We start from the raw sequence: 23,412 nt of genomic DNA, 5'->3' as shown, positions 1-23,412 counted from the left end.
ATTAAGATTTATCTATTATATATTTTAAAAACACATAATAATAATAATAATAATAATGGAAATCAACAATTTCCAAAAAAACCAAAAATTATTTTATTTAATTATTTTAATATTTAAGATGCCACCTCAGCCACGTGTGCAAGCATGGAGACATGTTTTCACACACCTAATCCCAATGCAACCCAACAAACAGAGGGTGATGATGAGACAAAGAGAGTCCAAAATCACAGTCACACACAGACAACCCTCAGAATCACCCGCGGGTGATTATATCATCACATCAAATCCCTCAAAATAATAAAAATAAAACTAAAAAAATTAAAATTAAAAAACGAGTTATGTTATGGTTTTTATTATTATAGCGGTGGTGTGTGTGTGTCTTCAAGTGTCGTGCATGCATTTTATGCATCTCTTGCTTTGCATGCACTCTCTCTCTTCTCTTTCTCTCTCTTCCCTTTCTCTCTCTACACACAGACTATCCCTTCTTCTTCAATCCCTTCCTTGCCTTCTCTCTCTACAAAATCACCCAAGGTTAATTGCGATTAGTCCTTTTCTGAATCACTCTCTCTAATCTTCTTCTTCTTCTTCAGCTCGCTCTTCGTGTACTTCGATGTGTTTGCTTTTCAGAGATTTGAACAGATAGATATCAAGTTGGGTTTTTTATTTTTAAGGTTCATGTGAATGACCCGTTACTGGGTTTTGTTTTGGGGTGTAAGAAAGTTTCATTTTTTGGGGGGGTTTTTTATAATTTTTTTTTATCCCTTTTTGGGTTTTATCTGTAAATCTCGAAACTTTTTGCATGGAAGCTTATCGGGGTTTTCTGAGCTAATGGGGTCAAAAGGGGGAATCTTTTAGGGTTTTCGGGGATTTTGATTATTGAGCTGATTTTGATTTTGATCTTCTGTGTGTTTTGGTAGTTGAATTTTGGGATTGAATGGGTTCCGACATTTGCGTCAATGGTTCTTGCTGCGTGCACGAATGGAAGAAGGGATGGCCTCTACGATCTGGTGGATTCGCCCAACTATGCATCAAGTGCGGGTAAATTTGATTCCTTTTTGCTTTTGATTATTGATATAGATTTCTTTTTCGCTATTTTTGGGTTTTGATTTGATGGATATTTTGGGGATTATGGATATATTGGTCACCTACGTGTACACTAATTTTGTTGTGAATCTTACAGATATTTTTGGGTTTTGACTTTGATGGAATCTCATTGAGGTCCCAATTGGATTAGTTATGGTTCAATATTTCTCTTTTTTTTTTTTTTAAAAAATATTTTTACCCCGTTTCCGTGATTCTCTGGTTTGTGTTTTTTGTGTGTAATTTATGAATTTGGTCACATTGTGGTCAATGTTTATGATAAGTACTAATTGTGCTTGATCATGAATTGTGGAAGCAAGGTTATGAATGAGAAACTGTGAAATTGAGGTTATTTAAGGATAAGGATCAATGTAAGCTGTTTTGAGAAATGTTTCTGAATTGTAAGGATTTGGGAGTGAAAATAATATGTAAGGTTGAATTGATATTTCATATCATGTATTTCATTGACTAATTTTTGACTTCTTCATGTGATGCTAGATTTATGGAGGAATGGAAGCGTGAGATAATTGATACATTGTAAGTGTGACAATATCTTAATTTTAGATGCCAATATTGCAAATGTTACTGCTCTCTTTTCACCCTCATGTCAATTGTAATAAATGCTTGGTTGATTCATTTTCAACTTATCATTCTAGTATAATTCTATATGTAAGTGATTATGAATGTATGTGTGTTTAATGTTAGAAACATTAGATCCTTCGTTTTGATAAAGAATCTTTGCGTTATTGTGATGTATTAACACTGGTTTTCTTCATCCTGTTGACTCTGTATAAATGTTATTTACATGTTGATATTTGCTGGTAGATGGTTTTATTAATTGATCAATCTGATATAATCGATATACTGCTTTTCTGGCTTCTCTTGTGAAGTGTCTTGTCCTTCCGAAATGATGAATCCAGCTCCTAAACTCTATGATGCATTAGAGTAGTAAAGTAAAATTGTTAATTGATAATGAGAAAATCATGGGAGTGAGTCACATTATTCCAAAAATAAATAAATAAATAAATGTTTGTATTTTATCTAAAAAACAATTCCCACATTGAGAAACTCCATACATTTTCATTCTAAGAGAAAGTCCACACAGTGTCATCGAAGGTGGAAGCATCTTGCACTATCAAGGATATTTTTCTTAGAAATTTCCTGACTTACAAATATGGAGCTTGGTTAGTTTTTGTTGTGATATTTCCTTCTGGTCAAATGGTCATGTAATATTGTCATGGTTATACTCTATCAGTTACATAATATCTGTCAATTTGAAAATTTGGTAAATTCATAAGTTAACTATATCCAAATTTTAGTTATGAATGCACCAAATGTGCATAAATTACAGATATTGTAGAACATAGTAATTTCGGTGATCTTGCTTTATATTTTGGTTATTAATAATTCATTTATTAAATCTTCATATTTCTCACTTAGACATTCTTTGTGTCCTTATGTGCTTTAGATCTGCAAATGAGTATTCACTATTCTGTAATAACTTCCACCGTCGCGAAACTGGATGGAAGGAGTGTAACTTTTGCAACAAGGTACAATGATGATTTTTGTCTCAACTATTATTATTGTTATCATCGTCATTATTATTGTTATTATTATTAAGAAGTCTGAACCCCATTGAGACCTTTCTGTGTTTAGCGATTAAGTATATTTGACTTGATTTTGCAGCCTATCCATTGTGGATGCATAGCATCTAAATCTTTGTTCGAGTACCTTGACTTTGGCGGTGTAGGATGTGTTAGCTGTGTAAATGCTTCCCAACTACGTTTGGTAAGTTTAATCTGGATATGTTTGTAATTTTGCCATCATATTATTATTAGTACATTGCAACAGGTTTGATTTTGTCATATGTTAGTTGCTTAGTCTTGCGTCTAGAATCTCACTTTAGTCATGGATATCTGAATTCTAGTCATAATTGTTTAATGCAATGAAGTTTTTCCTTGATATTTTAACTGTAAATTACTATCTCCAAAGAATTTATTTAAAGGCTTAAGCAGTGGCATTACTTCAACAATGTTTAAAAAGTGTAATCGCTGTTGTTGGAGGCCCATGTGTGTGTACCAAATATTTGCCATCATGTGTTAAAAATAGAAGTCATCTAGGGGTCTTCGCCTAACAGCATAAGTGGTGTAATTCAATAGTTATTGCTTGAGAATCTGGAAAGAAGGCATGCATATGTATAAGATCATTTGGGATATTTAAGTACCAAGATCATTTGAAGAACCTCTGGCTTCTAACTAGAGTTTTCTTTCAGTGATTATACTCAGGAAATTGTTGCTTGTGTTTTGGTTCTTATTAGAGATTCTATGCCTGGTATTCTGTTAGTGCAGTTATTTGACATTTGTTGTCGAATGTGTTGATATATTATGTTATCTGCTTATTGGATATTTTCCTGCAGACGAGGAATACTGAAAATGGGTCTGTTTCGACTACCAAAAATAATGCAAGTGATCGGCATTCTGCGCATATTGACAACAGACAGTTTGTCAGTAGCGTGGATGAAGGAAAACTTATGGAGTTCTGCAGAATTGTTGAAGCTAGCGAATCAAGCCGTTGGAATCATGCTCAGAGAGACAACATAATCTCATGTAATGGGCAAAATGGCAAAGAAGTGACATTCAGGGAAGTGGAAAGTGGATTTTCAAATGTGATAAAGCCATCGGTTCAGTCATTAACGTTTTCTGCTTTAGAAAATAGTAGACCGACATGGGAAATTAAAAGTAGACATGAACCAATGACTCAACCATCTTTAAACATGTGTCTGGGAAATCCGTCTGGGAGCAACTTGGTACTGCCTTCAGCAACTGAGATTGCAGAAGGAAGACTTGAGAGCAAAGCCTCCAACTTTCAACAAAGATCTCGGCCCATATTGCCCAAACCATCAAAGACTGGACTTACAATGAATGTGGAAACAGACAAAGGCTCAACTTCTCAGGCACGCATTGCTCGACCACCTGCCGAGGGGAGGGGCAAAAACCAGTTGCTTCCTCGATACTGGCCCAGGATTACTGATCAAGAACTGGAGCGGTTGTCTGGAGAGTATCCTATATATGTTTTTGGAATTTGGTAGCATGTGCCGTCGATACTTTTACACTAGTTTCATTGTGACTACACTAACATCCAATTCGGTGCTGCGACATAGTTTTACATTTTACTTGTTATTTGATTTTATAAATTTTTCTCTTCTTGCATATCAATGGCAAACAGTAATATAAAGTTGATTTATCAGTAGTTTTCCTTAATGTTATGATAACAGTTTGAAGTCCACTGTAGTGCCGTTGTTTGAGAAGGTGTTGAGTGCTAGTGATGCTGGCCGAATTGGTCGACTTGTTCTCCCAAAAGCATGTGCCGAGGTATGTTGAGCATTATTATATATTATTACTTGTTATCTGGGCTTGCTTGATTGCAGATATTTATTGCTTTATTGTTCTTTTATAGACATATCTCTTCACCCCGTAACAGCGAGACATCTTACAAGGTAGCATCTGAATTGCAGGCTTATTTTCCTCATATTTCACAATCAGAAGGTCTTCCTTTACGGGTCCAAGACGTGAAGGGGAATGAATGGACATTTCAGTTCAGATTTTGGCCTAATAACAATAGTCGGATGTATGTATTGGAGGGTGTGACACCTTGCATACAGTCCATGCAATTACGTGCTGGTGATACGGGTATAAATCAATCCAGTGAACAAACTCTTGCACAGAACTATTAAATTACAGTTTGCACTTTCTTTCCAAAATATCTTAGGCTTCACGATTTTTATTCAAACTAGTATCCTGATATATGTTTTGGTTGATCTGTTTCATATTTTATTACTGGATCAACTGTAGAGTTGAGCTGTGGATATTTTGAGATCTGTCGTGCAAATCTGACATTACAGTTGTTTTATATGATTCTCTTGCTGCAGTTACATTTAGTCGGATAGACCCTGGGGGTAAACTTGTTATGGGTTTCAGGAGGGCGACAAATTCTTCAGACACCCAGGTTGTAAGAAAATATATGCTTTACCATCACTAGCCTCTATTTTGAATGATACTTGTTTAATTATTTTCCCTTAAATTGGTAAATATCATTAATGGGCATTTTGCTTAAACAGGATGCCTCTACATCTGCACAATCGAATGGCATTTCAACTACAGGAACCATCTCTGGTGGAACTGAGAATCTGCTATCAGGAAGTAATTATGCTGATCTTCTCCAGTCGGCGAAAGGGAATGGGGAACCTAATTCTAGTGGACATCCAGAACATCCACGTTCAGGTACTGGAGCTGCCGCTGTGCTTAAAACCGAAAATTGTGAGGAGATGATAAACAATCATTCCGTTAAGCAACCAATTCCAGTTTCAGAGAAGAAGAGGACTCGCAATATTGGGCCTAAAAGTAAGAGGTTGCTCATTGATAATGAAGATTCTATGGAGTTGAGACTTACCTGGGAAGAAGCACAGGACTTGCTTCGTCCGCCACCTAGTGTTAAGCCAAGTATTGTCACCATTGAGGACCAAATATTTGAAGAATATGATGTAAGTGCGGTGTGTTTTCACTCAACAATTATATACTTTGTAACTTAGCTGTTACAAGGTGATCATGGATTAATATTGATTGGTATATTTACTTTTGAATTTTGTGTCACCGGGCTTATCTATGTCCATGTTTGATTTCATTTAGGAGCCCCCGGTTTTCGGAAAGAGGACTATTTTCAGTGCCTGTTCATCTGGGTAAGCATATACCACTCTTTTCCCCCTGTTTTGTGATGCATTTGTACGGCGAAATCCTTCTGTGAGTAATACTTTTTTTTGTATTATGCTCCATGAAAGGTTTTTGACGTTATCATATTGAATATGTTAACTGTTTTATCCAGGGGGAAGGAGCAGTGGGCTCAATGTGATGATTGCTCTAAATGGCGAAAGCTTCCCGTCGATGCTCTTCTTCCTCCCAAGTGGAATTGCTCTGAGAATGTTTGGGATGCAAGCAGGTGTGCCATTTTTTTATCTAGTGATCCTGAATTAGGTCTCGATGAGAAGGGTGATAGATTAGTCATTTTGTTCAAAATTTGTCGGGATCACCTCTTTATATGATTCACATTTCTTATTTTCAGGGCTTCATGTTCTGCTCCAGAGGAGATGAGTTCAAGGGAATTAGAAAATCTTCTGAGAACCAACAAAGGTATGATACTACTTTCTGTGTTTAAGATCATTTCTGCATGGATTGTGTTTGAGTTTGACATTCATGTATCATCTAATATTATGCTTTTCAAGTATCATTCTATGCCTACTTATCTATGCATCAATTTCCAAAATCTTATTCCTCACGAGGTTCAACAATATGATTGGGCTCTTGATAGTTAATATAATTGTTCTTGAATCTAATTGGTCACAATCGATGTTTCCCAGATCTTAAGAAGCGGAGAATTGCTGAGAATAATAAACCAATCCAAGAGCATGAGCCTTCTGGGTTGGATGCTCTTGCCAGTGCTGCGGTTTTAGGAGACAATCTTGTTGATCCTGTGGAGTCATCAGCTGGAGCCACCACCAGACACCCTAGACACCGTCCCGGCTGCTCCTGTATTGTGTGCATTCAACCACCAAGTGGAAAGGGGAGACACAAGCCAACATGTACTTGCAATGTGTGCATGACTGTGAAGCGCCGGTTCAAAACCCTGATGCTTAGAAAGAAGAAGCGCCAATCGGAGCGCGAAGCAGATGCTGCTCAAAAAGGTCATATTCCCCGAAAAGATGAGTCAGATACCAATGGAAGAGCTTCAAGAGATTATCCTAAACCGAGTCACTTGGACAAAGAGGGAGGACTAAACAAAGATCAACAACCAGCCCATGTGGGAGAGTCGAATGCCGGACAAATAGACCTGAACTCGCATCCGAATCGCGACGACATGGCAGCCGATACATCGGCGCCTTGCACCTCGAATCATCTTGAAACAACAAACCGAGAGGTAAGGAACTATATGAATCAAAATGGTGTTAGAAGCTACAATAATGGTGAAATGCAGGATAATCAGCATCCTTCTTTACTCAATCAATCTAATGGAGGGTGCTTTGGATCATCCATTGTGTGGAAAATGGAAAGAAAAGATGAGGTTTACAATCATGCCAATCAAAGTCAAAGCCATAGTCAAAACAACAATCTTTCTTGATAAATTTATTTATTTATTTATTATTTATACTTCTATATTTATATTTTCTTGCACTCACAGTATATAACATAATTTGCTCTCTCTTTTGCAAAAAGGGTGCTCAAAGTGGTCAAAGATAGTTTTCTTATAGTCAAAAGGATGTATTACTATTATCAATATTTTGAAATATTTTCCTTCATGGAAGTGGGTTCTGCACTTTTCTCTATTTTGACGTGTATTTTTTGGGTCGTTTATGAGAATGAAAGAAAAAATGGTATACCTTAGTCCTCAGTCTTGGTCCATCCCCTTTTTTTGGTGATATTAGTGACGGTTAATTCTGTTACTTCTTTTTATTTAAGCCCATCCAAATAATTCCTTTTGTTATCTCAGCATTTCACTTGGCCAAAAAAGAATTGTTACTACTAGAGTTTTAGTAAGATAAAAGTTTCAACGTAGTCCAATTCCATTGACTCATTTCATCTAGTTAATTAACATACAAGTAGTTTACAATCAAAGTTCAAACATTGAAAGTTCATGAGTTGGCACTTCACAATTTCAACTCAAATTTTTGAACTGAAATTAAGGGACACCTTTCTTGTGTACATTAGTGGGGAATGAATGTGTAGAATCTTTGGTGGGTTTGCAAACTTGAAAGTTTGTATAATTAAATATACTTTTGTGTACATTTTCTATCTTCATATATAAACGTGAATATAATGATTATTCTAATATTTATTATTTAATAATAATGCTAAACATATAAAAAATTAAATCAAATTTTTTGTAATAAATTAAAAGATTTTGTATTATGTGAAAAAATATTCAAAATAAATAAAATTTATTACAATAATAAATTATTATTATGATTATCATCATCAAATAATTATTACTAATTTATATATAATTATAATGATTATTGATGGATACTTTGGTAAAATAGATTAAAATGTATGTTATTTTAATCTTGATTCTTGTGGGAAATGAGAGTGTATATTTATATATAATTATAATGATTATTGATGGATACTTTGGTAAAATAGATTAAAATGTATGTTATTTTAATCTTGATTCTTGTAGGAAATGAGAGTGTATATTTTATAATAGAAGGGTGTAAGTTAACAGGGTGACAATGAATAAAGTAGGATAGGGTTTAGATTCTATTCGCAGATTGAGAATCTTACCCATAACTCGACCCACACCCGATTCTACTTGACATTATCCGCGGCAAATAATTTTTTTTTTCAATCAAATGCAATATTTAATCATTTCTATTTTATAAACATGCTAATAGAACAAAAAAATATAAAATTAAATCCATATTAAAAAAACATTAAAATCGTAATGAAATTCATGTTAAAATTAAAAAAAAGAGAACATGTGGGTTCTATATCTATCAATTTTATTATACATGTATAATGATTTTTAATTACATATTATAATATATCAGGAGTATGAGTAGGTTGGGTAGGGTTAAGCCTAAATCTATACTCGACTATACCTGTAGCTCAACTTGTTATACTCTTAACCAGATTCGCTGCGGGTTGGGTTGCCAACCTTATCAGAATGAATTGTATCGGATTGGATACCGGAAATAGAATTAGTATTGCTAACCCTACGGAAGTATTATTTAGACATTTTACAAAAAAAAAAGAGAGTTATTTTTTCTTAAATATAATTTCATTAATTTGTATTCTTCTATGGTGTTTAATGCATTTGAATTCGTTTTATATGGAAAAATCATGTTGGCATGACATTAATCCAATATAATAGACATGTTAATAATAGCATGTTCAATTTCCAAGTGTATTGTTGCCGATCACGTAATGCATGAAGCAAATACAATTTATTTGAATTATTTTGTCAATACTTTTCAAATTATTCAAATTCTATCTTTTTTATGTTCATACTTAATTTATTTATCTTAAATTTTTCCTTAGACTTTCATTTAATTTATATTTTGTAGATATTAGAATTAATAAAATAATGTTCTTTGAAATATAGTTAATATATTCTCTGTTTTCATTTGACTATGTAAACCTAAAAGTTCATAATTTCATCCCACCTAATATACAAATTCTTTTGTCTCATTTATTTTTCTTTCATTTCGTTATTTATTACTAAGGAATTACTGATCAGGTATACTCTTGATTTATTTTTATAAAGATTCTTTTAGAAAAGAAATATCAATTCATATGATATTTGGATTAGTTGATGATGTTATTTTAATTCTTTATTTATAAGGTTCTTATTCTATAGTTAAAGAGTAAACTACCACTTTTACTCACGAAAATATTAAATGCTGACAAATTTACCAATAACAAAAAAAAAACTATTTCTACCTATAAAAAATAGTTTTGTACGATAAAATTATCTAAATACTGAAAAATCACCTAAAACCTCAAATTACCTTTTTCTTAATTCTAATCTCAACACTCCTCCCTCAAATCTCAATCCTCCCTTTATTCTTTTCATGAATTTTACCATCTCTTTCACCACCGCCACCAACTGTAAGCCCCACCTTCCTCCTTCCGCTTCAAGCTATGGTGAATGGTTCAGAAGATGGAAAACAAAAGAAGAGACGTTCCATTAGAAACTCAATTTCTTTTCATTGAAACCAAGGACGACTCCCATCTCGAATCCAACTATGACAATGAGAGTAACCAGATCGTCTACACCGTCTTCCTCCCTCTCATTGAAGGAAGCTTTAGACCATGCCTTCAAGGCAACGACCGCGACAAGCTCGAGCTTTGAATCGAGAGTAGCAACTCAGACACAAAGGTGTCGTCCTTTAGCCATGCGCTCTTCATCAACGCTGGCACTGACCCCTTCGCCATCGTCCACGACGCATTTAAGGTTGTGAAGAATCGTGGATTTCTTCGGGTGATGCGCGTGAGACGCTTTCTACCAGGAGGTGGCGCAAGAAGGCGTGCCTGGCTATAGGCAGTGTGTCGCCGAAGTCCCCTTTGTCTCGGAAGGTAGGGGTTTACAGTTGGTGGCAGTGGTGGTGTTGGTAAAGGAGATGGTAAAATCTATGAAAAGAATAAAAAGAAGGGTTGAAATTTGGGAGCGGGATATTGAGATTAGGGTTAGGAAAATAATAATTTGGAGTGTTTTTGTGATTTTTCAGTGTTTGAATAGTACAAAACCATCTTTTATGAGTAAATTTGTCAATGTTAAAAATTTTCGTGGATAAAAATGGTAGTTTATTCATAGTTAAATTATTCTTTTTCTACTTTAATAGATATTGTGTTGTTGATGTAGTTTTGAAGATTGGTGCTGAACTTTGAAAGCTATATCAATGAATTTGTTATTTCTATCATTCTTACCAAGTTTATCCATGTTATAAAGGGAGTATAGATATATGTAGTTAAGCTCTTATTATGCATAATGAAACAAACTTATTAACTTGAGAACTTCAATGACAAGGTATTAATAAAAAAAGACATAATTGTTTTACTAAAATTAGGTTTTATTAGTTTGAATAAACAAGTTTAGAGTTGGTGATTTTATTAAAAATAATTATTATTCATGGATTACCCACAACATTATGTTTACACTAATCCATTAAATACTAACTAAATACATTAATGTTTTTCTTATATCATATTTCTTATGATATACATAATATTATATTTTAATTAATCCAATACATACATCGTACGAGCTATTACAATGATCGTGAAAAGACGATAAAGGTGAAGGATCATGATCCATAAAAAAACACTAAAAATTTATCTTCATTGAGTTATGCTAGCATTTTATCCGGTACCCACTAAACCTTCCATGCATGTTCATTATTTTAATCTCAAAATCAAAAGGCCTTCCATCAATTTGTCATTGTTTTTTGTTTATTTATATATTCACCTGCAATCTATTTCATTTTTAAAAGAACGAAGTGTACACAAAAAATATTATAATATAATAAGCTATGGAAGAATCAATTACTTTCTTTCATCTCTTTCTTATTGTTAGGATTTATGTTTGAATTTGATTTTGAATTCAATCTCTTCTGCCGTTGTAATTAGTTGGATATCTATCATGACTTCTTTTTTATTTTATTCAATGGAAAGAAAATTTGAGAGAAAGGAGTCTGTTTATTAATTTTTTTTGAAATTATTGTTAGAATTTGGTTGAATTAGTCCCAGATTGCTTAGGATAGCAAATGGAGTGGATGGTCTATGCTATAAATATGAGGCTAAATTCTCCATATTTTTTGCATCAGTCGGAAACACTTAAAGCTTGTATTTGACTTTTCTTTTCTTCTATACCTTTTGATTAGAGAGTATTGTGAGGTGTAGTTAAATATTTGCTTTGAGAGTGTGGGTGTATTGGGGTGCCGGTGTTAGAGAGAAAGAAGTCTATGTGTTGTAACAATTTCACATAGTGATATTCTCTGGTTGTCATTTGACAACGGCCGTAGTTTTTTTCTCCAGTAATTGGAGTTTCCACATTAAATTCTTGTGTTGTGATTGTGTCTATTTTATTTCTCTGTGAAAGGTATTTTCTCAAAGGGGAATGGTGTATTATTCCCAACAAGTGGTATCAGAGCTTCGGTTTGGTGGGATTTATTCTTAGTATGCTCTGTGGTTGCAGCCTAGTCTGACCTTCCACATCAGAAAAGAATTTTGTCCTGTAGCTTGAGGTTGATATTTGGTTGCTGTTGTTGTTGCTGGAAGACAGTGTGACACCGTGAGAGTGCAGTTTGGAAAGGTTCTGGCTAAGGAAAGACCTGGTATTTAAGTGTGTCTATTGTGACCCACCTCTCTTTCCTAGGGACCCTTCCCAGTGCACGATCTACAGTTGAGTTATACTATTCCAGTATATGGTTGCAACAATGTCAGGATATTCAAGTGCTGTGAAGCTTGAAATAGAGAAATTTGATGGAAGAATCAATTTTGCCTTGTGGCAAATACAAGTTAAGGATGTGTTGATACAATTAGATTTGCACAAGGCGTTGAAGGAGAGGATCTCTAGTATGAAGGATGAAGAATGGGAGGAACTAGATTTGAGAGCTGCAAGTGCTATTCGCCTGTGTTTGGCTAAGAATGTTCTTGCAAATGTGCAAGGAATGAAAACAGCCAAGGAACTTTGGGATAAACTCGAAGGGTTGTATCAGGCAAAGGGCATCTCAAATCGGTTGTTATTGAAGGAGCAGTTCCATAATCTATGCATGGATCACAATGTGAAAATCTCCGACCATCTTAGTGCTATCAATGGTATTGTCTCTGAATTAGAGGCAATTGGAGTGAAAATTGATGATGAAGATAAGGCACTGAAGTTCATATTATATCTTCCTTCTTCCTATTAGTATATCAAACCTATTTTAATGTATGAGAAGGAAACTCTGAATTTTGAAGAAGTTGCTAGTAAGCTCATTGCTGAAGAAAGAAGAATGAAAAATGAGGGTAGCACTTCATCAGATTTGGCGCTTGTAGCTAGAGGTGACAATTATGGAAAATGAAATCGTGGAAGGAGTGTAACATGCTGGAAATGTGGAAAGTCTGGGCATGTAAAGAGAAATTGTCCAGGTAATGCAGTTTCAGAAAAAGGCTCTCAATCTGATACTTGCAATATTGCTCTCTCTATGAGAGAAGATGATGTTCTCTAGAATACAAGAAGTATTCTCATGGTATTATCGCACTGCCATTGATAAGGATAAGTTGTGGCAATCGGATCCACAATTGTGATAAACCCCAATTTAACGGTTTATCTTGTATTGAATTTAGAGTATTTTGTAGACCTTTTACCCACATTTATTCAATGAAATAGCATGGTTTTGTATATTCTCCTTTAATTGTGCTTAAGAGTGAAAACATGCTTTTTAGGACCTAAAATAGCTAAATCTAATTCTCCTTGATTCCATTAGATGCCTTGATATGTTTGTTAAGTAATTTCAGATTTAGGAGGCAAGGATTGGATCAAGGGAATGAAGAAAAAGCACGTAAAGTTGGAGAACTTATGAAGAAATGAAAGAACCGGAAAGCTGTCAAGCCGACCTCTTCGCACTTAAACGGCCATAACTTGAGCTACAGAGGTTCAAATGATGCGGTTCCAGTTGGGTTGGAAAGCTAACATCCGGGGCTTCGAAACGATATAAGATTTGCCATAATTTCTACATGTATGGTGGCGCACACGCACATAGTACGCGCACGCGCCGTTGCTGCCACCTGGTTCACTTAAAGCAAAACGTGGCCAGCGATTTTAGAAGCCTTGTGGGCCCAATCCAACTCATTTTTGATGCTATTTAAGCCAAGGATTGAAGGGGGATTCAACATACTTTACATACTTTTGACCATTAGTGATAGTTTAGTTTAGAAGTAGTTTCTAGAGAGAGAAGCTCTCACTTCTCTCTAGGATTAGGATTAGGATTAGGTTTAGTTCTTAGATCTAGATTTTAATTCATCTTCTTCTACTTATATCATCTCAATTCCTTGTTGTTACATTCATTCTTCTTCCATTCTTTTATTGTAATTTCCTTTATGTTGTTCTTACATTTTGTTGTAGATCTACTATTGTTCCTTCCATTTTCTTTCAATTCAATAAGAGATAATTCATAATAATTGTTCTTCTTTGCTTTTCTATTGTTGATCTCTTACCTTTGTAGTTAGATCTCTCTTTTATTCTTGCAATTTATATTGTTTACTTTTATTGCCTTTTATGTGTTTGTTGAAATGCCTCTTCTAGATATAATGTAGATTTTGTTCCTCTTGGCCTAGGTAGAGTAATTAGTGACACTTGAGTTATCTAATTCCTTTGTTGATTGATAATTGGAGAGATTGCTAATTGGTTTGGAGTTCACTAAAGCTAGTCTTTCCTTGGGAGTTGGCTAGGACTTGTGGCTCAAGTCAATTCATCCACTTGACTTTCCTTTATTTAGTAAGGGTTAACTAAGTGGTAGCAATGAACAATTTTTATCACAATTGAGAAGGATAACTAGGATAGGACTTCTAATTTTCATACCTTGCCAAGAGCCTTTTATAGTTGTTAGTTTATTTTCATTGCCATTTACTTTCATGCCTCTTATCAAAACCTCAAAACAACTCAAACCAATAACAAGACACTTTATTGTAATTCCTAAGGAGAACGACCCGAGGTTTGAATACTTCGGTTTATAAATTTTAGGGGTTTGTATTAGTGACAAACAACTTTTTGTATGAAAGGATTATTGATTGGTTTAGAAACTATACTTGCAACGAGAATTCATTTGTGAAATTCTATACCATCAAAAATCCAAATCATCAAATTGCACACGGGCATTGGTTGACGTTGAGATGCAAGGTGTGTGACGGAGTTATGTCGATGGCTGAAGAACTTTCAGGAAAAGCCAATTTGGAAGTTGCACCATGAATTTTCAGCAAGGTTTCGATCTGTACCAAGGCGAAATGCTTGGAGTGATCTAATTCCAAGTGAGTATACTTTCATGGTGGAGTATGATAGTTCTGAACTATGATTGTTGGTATAGACAATGGCAGCAAAGAATTGTCGGTGTTGACTATGGAAGCTGAAGATGTGTGACTATTTCAATCAAGGTGGAGATTGTTAGAATTTGGTTGAATTAGTCCCACATTTCTTAGGATAGCAAATGGAGTGGGTGGCCTAGGCTATAAATATGAGGCTAAGTTCTCCATATTTTTTGCACCAATCAGAAACACTTAAAGTTTGTATCTGACTTTTCTTTTCCTCTATACCTTTTGATTAGAGAGTGTTGTGAGGTGTAGTTAAATATTTGCTTTGAGAGTGTGGGTGTATTGGGGTACCGGTGTTAGAGAGAAAGAAGTCTATCTGTTGCAATAATTTTCACATAGTGATATTCTCTGGTTGTCATTTGACAACGACCGTGGTTTTTTTTCTCTAGTAATTGGAGTTTCCACGTTAAATTCTTGTATTGTGATTGTGTCTATTTTATTTTTCTGTGAAAGGTATTTTCTCAAGGGAGAATGGTGTATTATTCTCAACAATTATACAATAAACGATAAACTATTATAATAAATTAATTACAAACTAATTTTATTATAGTTAAAATATTAACTCTAATTAAATTTATGTAACTCAAGTTACTAATATAATTAATAATCAAATTTTAAAATATCAATTAATAAAAAATTGAGATGTTTTAAGAAATAAGTTACATGTTATTTTAGAAAAGATTGGATAAAATTCACTTGTTAAATTTTATTTTAAGTGTCATTGTTATGAATATTTATATTAGTATCGAAATTTAAATTTAAACTTCTTAGTTTAGGATTAATATAGTCACCAAAAAAAGTTTAGGATTAATATGTTTTAAATATTTAAGTTATAATTTATAAGTATGTTTGTAATTTCTCTAATATTTAAATAAAAATTTTATTTTTATTATAATAGAGATTAAATATAAATCTTATTACATAAGAAATTGAATTAAGATATACAGTAATATTATTTCTTTTTTTTTTATTTTGTATATTATTGTTATGAGATATATTTTTTTTTAATTTTAGATTCTGCAGAATTAACAACAACTCTTAAAGTTGTGAAATAAAAAAGTCTTTGATTCAACCCCTTTCAAAGCCAACTAAAACCTTTAATATTAAAGGACATTTGGAAAATCTGGTTTATAACACACATTTCTGATCATAAAACACAAGTATATGTCCACTAAATTAACATGGTGATGTGGCGCTGGTTATTAATACATTTAATTATTAGTGCGTGGCAAGGGTAGTACTGTAGTAGCCACCCACTATATATTATCCGGATATCAATGATGCATTCAAAAAATTTTAATAGTAAAAATAAAATATATATTAAAATAAATTTTTTTAGATATTCATATATTTATAATTTGAATATAATTGAAGAATTTAATTTTAATATACTGTTAGTATAAAATAATTTTACAGTGCATTCAATTACGTAATGTTATATCAATAAAAGTAACTATTTTTTATATTGATTATATGAATAATTATCTAAAAAAATAGATGTAATTATACGACTATGTAAAATACTTTACATTGTCAATCTATCACAATTAAACTCATAATTTAAAACTAGAATTATGTATAAGTATAAAAAAAAATAATTTTACTTATATTTACAATAATTATGTATAAGAATTAAAACAAAGAATATTAATTAAAATTCAATTAGAGAGCCAACCTCCAAATCATAAACTGTCAATCATAAATTTTAAATTATAAATATCAAATCTTAAATTCTCTAAAAATTAATGATCTTTTTACAATAAAAAGTTAGTTAATGTTAAATAACTAAAAGTTAGGTTTTTATATTTTTTACTATTTAATAGATAAATAATATTTTTTATTTTAGCCAATTTTTAAAAAAATATTAATAATTTTACTTATATTTAAAAAATTAAACTTTAGTTTGATAATTAGCTAATTGTTTAGTTTTAGAAATAATATTATTACTACTTATTATTTTTTATTCTTAATTTTGATACTAAATCATATTTAACAAGATATATATTTTTGCATATTAAACTTAATAATTTTTTTAACATAATTATCAAAAACATCATTTATAATTTATTATTGGGACAAAAACAATATACCAATAGAGACAAATATATTCGTTTATATATAATTAATAACAACTTTTTAAAAGAGTGAGACAAATGCACCCTTTTTTTTTTGTAAGACTGGATCCATCCGAAGGATGAAGTACTACCAATAATACGTGCTGAGCTGTATTTTTTTATATTTTTAATAAAAAAATTTTAATTTATAAATTTAATCTATATTTTTAGAATACATATTAGTTAAATCTAGCTAATATTTAAATATAACATGTTTGATGCGGTGTCACAAGAAAAACTGCTTTTGAAAATTATAAGAAGATATTTGGACATTCCAGCTATAGACCAACACGTTTAAAAAACGATTTAATAATATTCTTACATCTTACTTCATACTTCATCCGTTATTAATACCTCAATCTACACTACCTATAAAATATAAATCGTAGAATAATACTATATTTCCAATTTTTTTTATAAACCAAAATTTAACTAAATTAAACAATAACACTTGAATACTAACTAAAATTAATTTTTATTATATTAAACTAACTTAATTAAACTTACTTAACAAAAAACCTTAAATGTGTAGTATCATTATAAATCGAAATTATATAAATAATTAAAACGTATTAAATCAAAAGTACATATTTTTTTTCTTTAACAAACTTTTTGATATAAGCTCAAATAATATTCTAGAGAAAATTAGACAAATATCTTCAACCTCTCCATAATAATAGATCAACTTAATAATTGTAATATAATATATTTGAATTCACACATTCTATAAAAAAGAATAAAAACAACAAAAAAAAGTATGTTATTCATTCTGAATATATATTATATTTATCTCACATTTTTTTTATTTGAATGTCAACGTACTTTTACAGGTGTCTATCCCCACCAATTCTATAAAAGTCGACGTATACCTATTTCACTTCAGGTGAATGAGAGCACAACCCTTGAATAGGACGAGTTATACTTATTGCCAAACTTATTACACATGAACATTTGGCTCCCACCGCGTAGGGCACGAGTTTAAATCTAACCCCACTACCATCTTTTCTGTTCGATTTTTATCCTCTTTTGTAGGTTATAATAAATAGCGAAAGAGCAAAATATCCACCTCCTCCACTTCCTCCCATTGAGGTTGAACTATTGGTTATCAATGAATCGCTAAGACCAAAAGTACAACAGGTGATCGAGTTATTAAGCCAGAAACAGAATGGTCGAAGCATTTAGAAGGAACAGAAAAATCCTGATAATCGTGACAACGATGACGATGATCATACGAATGCATGAGCATCTTAAGTATTTTTTGGGCATTTTTTATAGAAAATTGATGACTTTTGCTTAGTAATTATATGATTTTCAAGACTATTCTATTAGTACTTTGATTTTCTTGGTTTCATGATTCTTGTAGGAAAATGTTAGGAAAAGAGAAGCAAAAGTACAAGGAGGAACCAAGAATTGAAGACAAGTGCAAAAAATATTCATGGATGCTGTCAACCCTGACCTCTTCACACTCCAACGAGCATAGCATGAGTTATAGAGGTCCAAATGACGCAGTTTTAGGGCATTAAAAAGCCAACTTTTAGAGCATTCCAACGATATATAATAGTCTATGATGCTCTCTGGTCTCACGGTACTGAAAGCCATGACATTGGCGCCAGCGCCAAATGACAAACCCCAATTTGACGGTTTGTTTTGTATTGAATTTAGAGTATTCTTGATAACCTTTTGTCACATTTAGCCTATGAATTAGCATGGTTTTGTATCTCTCCCATATTTGTGCTTAAGTGTAAAAACATGCTTTTCAATCCTTATTTTGAAGAATTCTAATTTCTCTTTGATTCCATAAGATGCCTTGATGTGTTTGCTAGTAATTACAGGATTGAAATAGGCTAGGCATGGATCAAAGGAAGCAAGGAAGGGAGCATGCAAGTGGAGAGAAGCACAAAAAGCCAAAGAGTTGATCTCGGCCAAGCACGCGTACGCGCACAAGGCGCTCGCGCGCACATCGCAGAATTAGCCAGGGACGCGCATGCGTACTGTGCGCGCACGCGTCGTAGTCCGCACGTGATTCTTTTATTGCAACACGTGCCTGGCGATTTTGGAAGGTTTCAGCAACCAACTTTGGCGCCAAAATGCACATAAGAGCCAAGGATTGAAGGGGATTGACACACATTTTTTCATCAATACATTCACACTCTTATGGTTCCTGGCGTTGGCAACGCCCTCGACACTCTCCTTGGCTCAGCTCTTAGCTTGCCTGCGTTGCCATCAAACACTCACTCCTTTCTCCTCAATTCTCAACCATTCCTTGGTGAGATCTATTACAACACTTAATTTACTTTGTTCATGTTGTAGATCCTCTTCTCTAATCTCAATTAGTGTTTGTAATTGTTCAATTCTTATAGATCTTAGATTTAGCTTTGTTGATTGTTGTTAATTTCTTGTGTTGAATTGCTTTGATTCTAATTCTCTTCTCTCCATTTTACTATGTCTTTCATTCTTGCTCCCCAAGTGTTTGAGAGAATGCCAACTTTAGATATGGAGTAGTATCCCCTCACTTGGCCTAGGGGTTGAGTCATTGGAGACACTTGAATAATGGATGTCAATTGTTGATTAAGAATTGAGGATTGCTAATTGACTTGGAGTGCACTAAAGCTAGACTTCCCTAGGGTAAGACTAGGACTTGTGACTCAAGTTAGTTACTCTTACTTGACTTTCCTCTATAATTAGGGGTTAACTAAGTAAAGCAACACTCCTTTGTCATCACAATTGAAGGAAGCTATAGTGATGGAACTTCCAATGTTCAACCTTGGCCAAGGCTTTTAATATTGATTGATTGTTGTTTTCTTTTATTAGTACTTTTATGCCACACTCTTCAAGCCACAAAAGACCACTTAACCAATAACATGCATCCTTGTAGCATTCCTAGGGAAGAACGACTCGGGACTAATACTCTCGGTTATAGATTGTAGATTTGTTTGATGATGGATTTTGCGTCGGTTTAGACTATACTACGATTGATTACTTGATAATTTCTATACCGGCAAAAATTCATTTGTCACCAAACTGCGTCCCACCTTTGTTATCTTGTGGGAGAAGTGGCATCTAACACCAGATGCACCAAGTTTGTTGCCAGAATCACCAAGTTAGACACCAAAAGCACCATTCCTTGTTGGAGGGCTAACGTCCAACACCATCCCTATTGTGGCGTCTAGCGCCAGTGCAGCGGCGTCCAGCGCCGTAACCTCCTACGGCGTCCAACGCCAAGTCCTCCGCACTCAACGCCAAGCCTCTACCGACACTCCAAGCTTCCCGTGCTCGACGCCATTCCTTCGGCGTGAAACACCAAGAAACTGTTACTAAACGCCAGACAGACAGCAAGGAGTCACGAATTGCATCAAAATTGGCGCCAAACGCCACCAAGTGGCGCTAAACGCTAGCAACCCAGCCCAAGCCCAATTTCACACTAATATAAAGGAAGCAACGCACAAACTCTTGCACTCTCTCTTTTGTCTTTTATTTTTTTTTAGTTTTAGGTTTTACACATTAGATTATGATTCCAATTTTCTGTACTATGAGAAATTAAACCTCCATTGTTAAGGTTAGGAGCTCTATTTATTTTAATGGATTAATATTATTATTCTTCTATTTTGATTAATGCACTGATTGTTATTCAAGATTTGAGTTTCGTTCTTCATTTTAAGGATTAGAGTGTATTGAAAAAAACCCTAATCGAAATTGAATCCCTTTGAATCTTGAAAAAGTTAAATAATTGGAATTAAAGCTTGAAACACTTTTTCTCATAATTCTTCAATTATTTGGGTTTAATGTGATACGTGAAATCGGATTATTTCTGGGTTCTTAAGAATTGTATGGTTTTTAAACCAGAGTTCGAACTTAATCTTTTAACCAATTAATTGATCAAGGAATGACGGTTAATTAGGTTAGAAGAGATCGAATTGTCAAAGAATTGGAATTCAATCACCTAGGGTTTGCCATGAATTAAATCTTTGCATGATTAAGGAAGATGACAATAATTGTTAATCCTAAAATTTAAATATCTCTGGCACCTTAACTATATTTATCATATTATTTTTTTAATCAATTTTAGTTTGTTCTTGTTTAATTTTCTGCTTTCATGTTATTTACTATTGAAGCCCTTATTTTTTATTGTTCGACTAGAATAGTCAATTGACTATTACTTACTTAATCCGTTAATCCTAGTGAGAATGATAACCCACTCCCGTGGTATTACTTGATACGATCCAGTGCACTTGCCGTTAATTTGTGGTTTAAAAATTTCCCATCATATACCTCAGAAGTCAAGACCGTGGTAGTAGTCACTCCAAAGTCATCAGTAAAAATAACCAACTCTTTTTTAACAGAGATTTTGAGCTTCCAAATACCCAAAAACTTCACTCTGCCAACAATGCTGAAACCCTCTGCAAAATCAGTGACCTTCATCCATGTCACCAAGTTTTATTTGATGATGTTTCTTAACGGTGCTTCTAACCTAATATTATATCGTTCTTTTCCCACAATTTTAGATGGTGCTACTTTATTCTGATTTTCATCTTTACCTGCAGGTTCAACCTCTACTTTTCAGGAATTAGCTGACCTCTTTACTAACAATTTTGCAGCATCCATGATCTATGTCAATAATTTCAATTACCTTAGCACAATTAAACAAGGTCAACACAAAGTCTCCATGACTACAAGACAAGGAGCAATGGAGATCCCCAACCTCAATCCCAACATCCACCTCCATGCCCTTAAGAGTGGTATTCGTCTTGGCAAATTCCAAGAGACTATTGCTATCACCAAGCCGAAGACTTTAGTAAAATTTTGAGAAAAAATAGTAGACAGATAGAAATTGAAGAACTTAGACAAGTTTGGCAAATTAATAAACCAACTCAATCAAAAGAGGGCGACTAGAAGGACTTTTTCGAATTAGCAAAGTGATTAAAATAGGGACTTATTCCTTTCAAATAATACTAGGCAAAGAATTACCTGGTATTTAGAATGCAACATCATTAAATCTATACTACAACTAAGTTGTAGTCAGGACTTAAAGATGTATTCTTTTTTTCACTTTCAAGATTTTTTTAATACTGTATTTTGCTTGGAGAGATTTTAATGAGACACTTCATTCTATACTTTCTATGTTAAGAGGGTAATCCTTTATAAATAGTATATTATTTTTAACTTTATTATTTTTTATTTTTAATTGTTATTCTTGTCTTCCGTTTGGCTATTGTTTTTTCTACACACTATACATATTACAACAAACCAATACTAAAGTTGGTATACAAAAACAAACCGACAGTTATAAGTCAAAATCAATCCAAACAAGCCAATGCATATAAGTCGGAATCACTTTCAACAAATCGACAACTATAAGTCAGAATCAATTCAAACAAGTCAAGGCCTATAAGTCGGAATCATTTCAATCAAATCGACAATTATAAGTCAAAATAACTTCCAATAAACCGGACTATAAGTTAGAATCAATCTAAATAACCGACACTTATAAGTCGGAATCATTTCAAACAAATTGGCAATTATAAGTCGGAATCACTCTAAACAAATCGACATTTATAAGTCGGAATCATCAAAGTAAGCCGACACCTATAAGTCAGAGTCAATCCAACAAATAATCAACTATGAGCTCGTACAAAAATATATTGATATAATCAACACCTTTCCCAATGACAAGCTTGACCAACTTTATTATCAAGTTGATCTTGGGAGCTAATCCATATATCTCTGAATTATTACACAAACTGCATTTCTTTCATATCCTATTAAGTTATAACTCGATTTTTATAAAAGTTTAACCTGTTTCTCTTAAAAATAAACAGATCAAACTTGGGAACTCACTATATTATCATTATTCATAATAATTATTAGTTTTATTTTTATTTAATTTAGATTTGTCTCTCTAACATGACTATTATTTTTCAAGTACAACAAATTGAGTTTAGAGGCTACCACTTATTATTATAATACCGATTTATAGGTGACAAAATTATCTAAACTCAACCTATCTTATTACAAAATATCACAGGTCAAGTTTAGAGCTATAACCCATTACTAATACCTCAACCTACACTACCTATAAATTCAAACTATATAAATAACATGTGCTAAATCAAAGGTACATGTTTTTTTTTTTTTTAACAGACTTTTTGGTATAAGCTCAAACAATATTTAAGAGCAGTTACCACAAAATCAAGCTAATATTCTCAAAAACTCTACAATAATAGGTCAACTTAGTAATTGTAATATAGCACGTTTGAATTCAAACACTCTATATATACATAAAAAAATAAAACAAGAAGGTATTTACTCCGAATACACATTATACTCATCTCACACTCTTTTTTATTTGAACGTCGAAATGTTTTTGCAGGTTCCCACTGTCGTTAGTTCTTTGAGAGCCGACATATACCTCTTCCACTTCAAGTAAAGGAGAACTCAACTTATAAACAAGACGAGTTATACCTACCGCCATGTTTACTACATATGAACATTACTTTTAGTGTTGTAAAAGATATTAACAAAGATTTATAATGATGTTATTTTTTTCAAAAGTTTAAGTTGATATGAAGAGACAAAATAAATAGTTATATTTCTAATATATGCCTTTA

The 23,412-nt window shown here is 33.1% G+C and overlaps 1 protein-coding gene across 3 annotated transcripts; it reads left to right on the top strand.

Moving 5' to 3' along the window:
* The first annotated feature begins 382 nt into the window (after nucleotides 1-382).
* LOC107474016 (B3 domain-containing transcription repressor VAL1) lies at nucleotides 383-7,535 on the top strand. Of its 3 annotated transcripts, XM_021136284.2 has the most exons (15): nucleotides 383-531; nucleotides 918-1,038; nucleotides 1,579-1,617; nucleotides 2,549-2,630; nucleotides 2,767-2,868; nucleotides 3,497-4,137; nucleotides 4,355-4,451; nucleotides 4,595-4,769; nucleotides 5,009-5,085; nucleotides 5,198-5,360; nucleotides 5,442-5,620; nucleotides 5,766-5,815; nucleotides 5,959-6,072; nucleotides 6,196-6,263; nucleotides 6,491-7,535. In XM_021136284.2, exons 2-15 carry the CDS (start codon nucleotides 935-937, stop codon nucleotides 7,246-7,248), a joined length of 2,649 nt encoding a protein of 882 aa, XP_020991943.1. In that variant the 5' UTR covers nucleotides 383-531; nucleotides 918-934; the 3' UTR covers nucleotides 7,249-7,535. The 3 variants fall into 3 exon arrangements, with proteins under 3 accessions (XP_020991943.1, XP_015949092.1, XP_015949087.1); XM_016093606.3 differs by having other exon boundaries at nucleotides 5,198-5,620; nucleotides 6,491-7,534; XM_016093601.3 differs by having other exon boundaries at nucleotides 396-650; nucleotides 5,198-5,620.
* The last annotated feature ends 15,877 nt before the right edge of the window (nucleotides 7,536-23,412 follow it).

Source organism: Arachis duranensis, chromosome 1 (assembly GCF_000817695.3).
Source record: "Arachis duranensis cultivar V14167 chromosome 1, aradu.V14167.gnm2.J7QH, whole genome shotgun sequence".
NCBI classification, from domain to species: Eukaryota; Viridiplantae; Streptophyta; class Magnoliopsida; order Fabales; family Fabaceae; genus Arachis; species Arachis duranensis.
The sequence above is the reverse complement of the archived record's forward strand: the minus strand, read 5'-3'. Positions and strand labels throughout refer to the sequence as shown.

What these genes read in the sequence shown, in the direction of transcription:
- LOC107474016 (XM_016093601.3), top strand. Translation starts at nt 935, where the DNA reads ATGGGTTCCGACATTTGCGTCAATGGTTCTTGCTGCGTGCACGAATGG. An exon ending in CTGGAGCGGTTGTCTGGAGA is followed by an intron (nt 4,138 to 4,354) that starts GTATCCTATATA and finishes TTATGATAACAG; the next exon opens with TTTGAAGTCCACTGTAGTGC. An exon ending in AATGTTTGGGATGCAAGCAG is followed by an intron (nt 6,073 to 6,195) that starts GTGTGCCATTTT and finishes TCTTATTTTCAG; the next exon opens with GGCTTCATGTTCTGCTCCAG.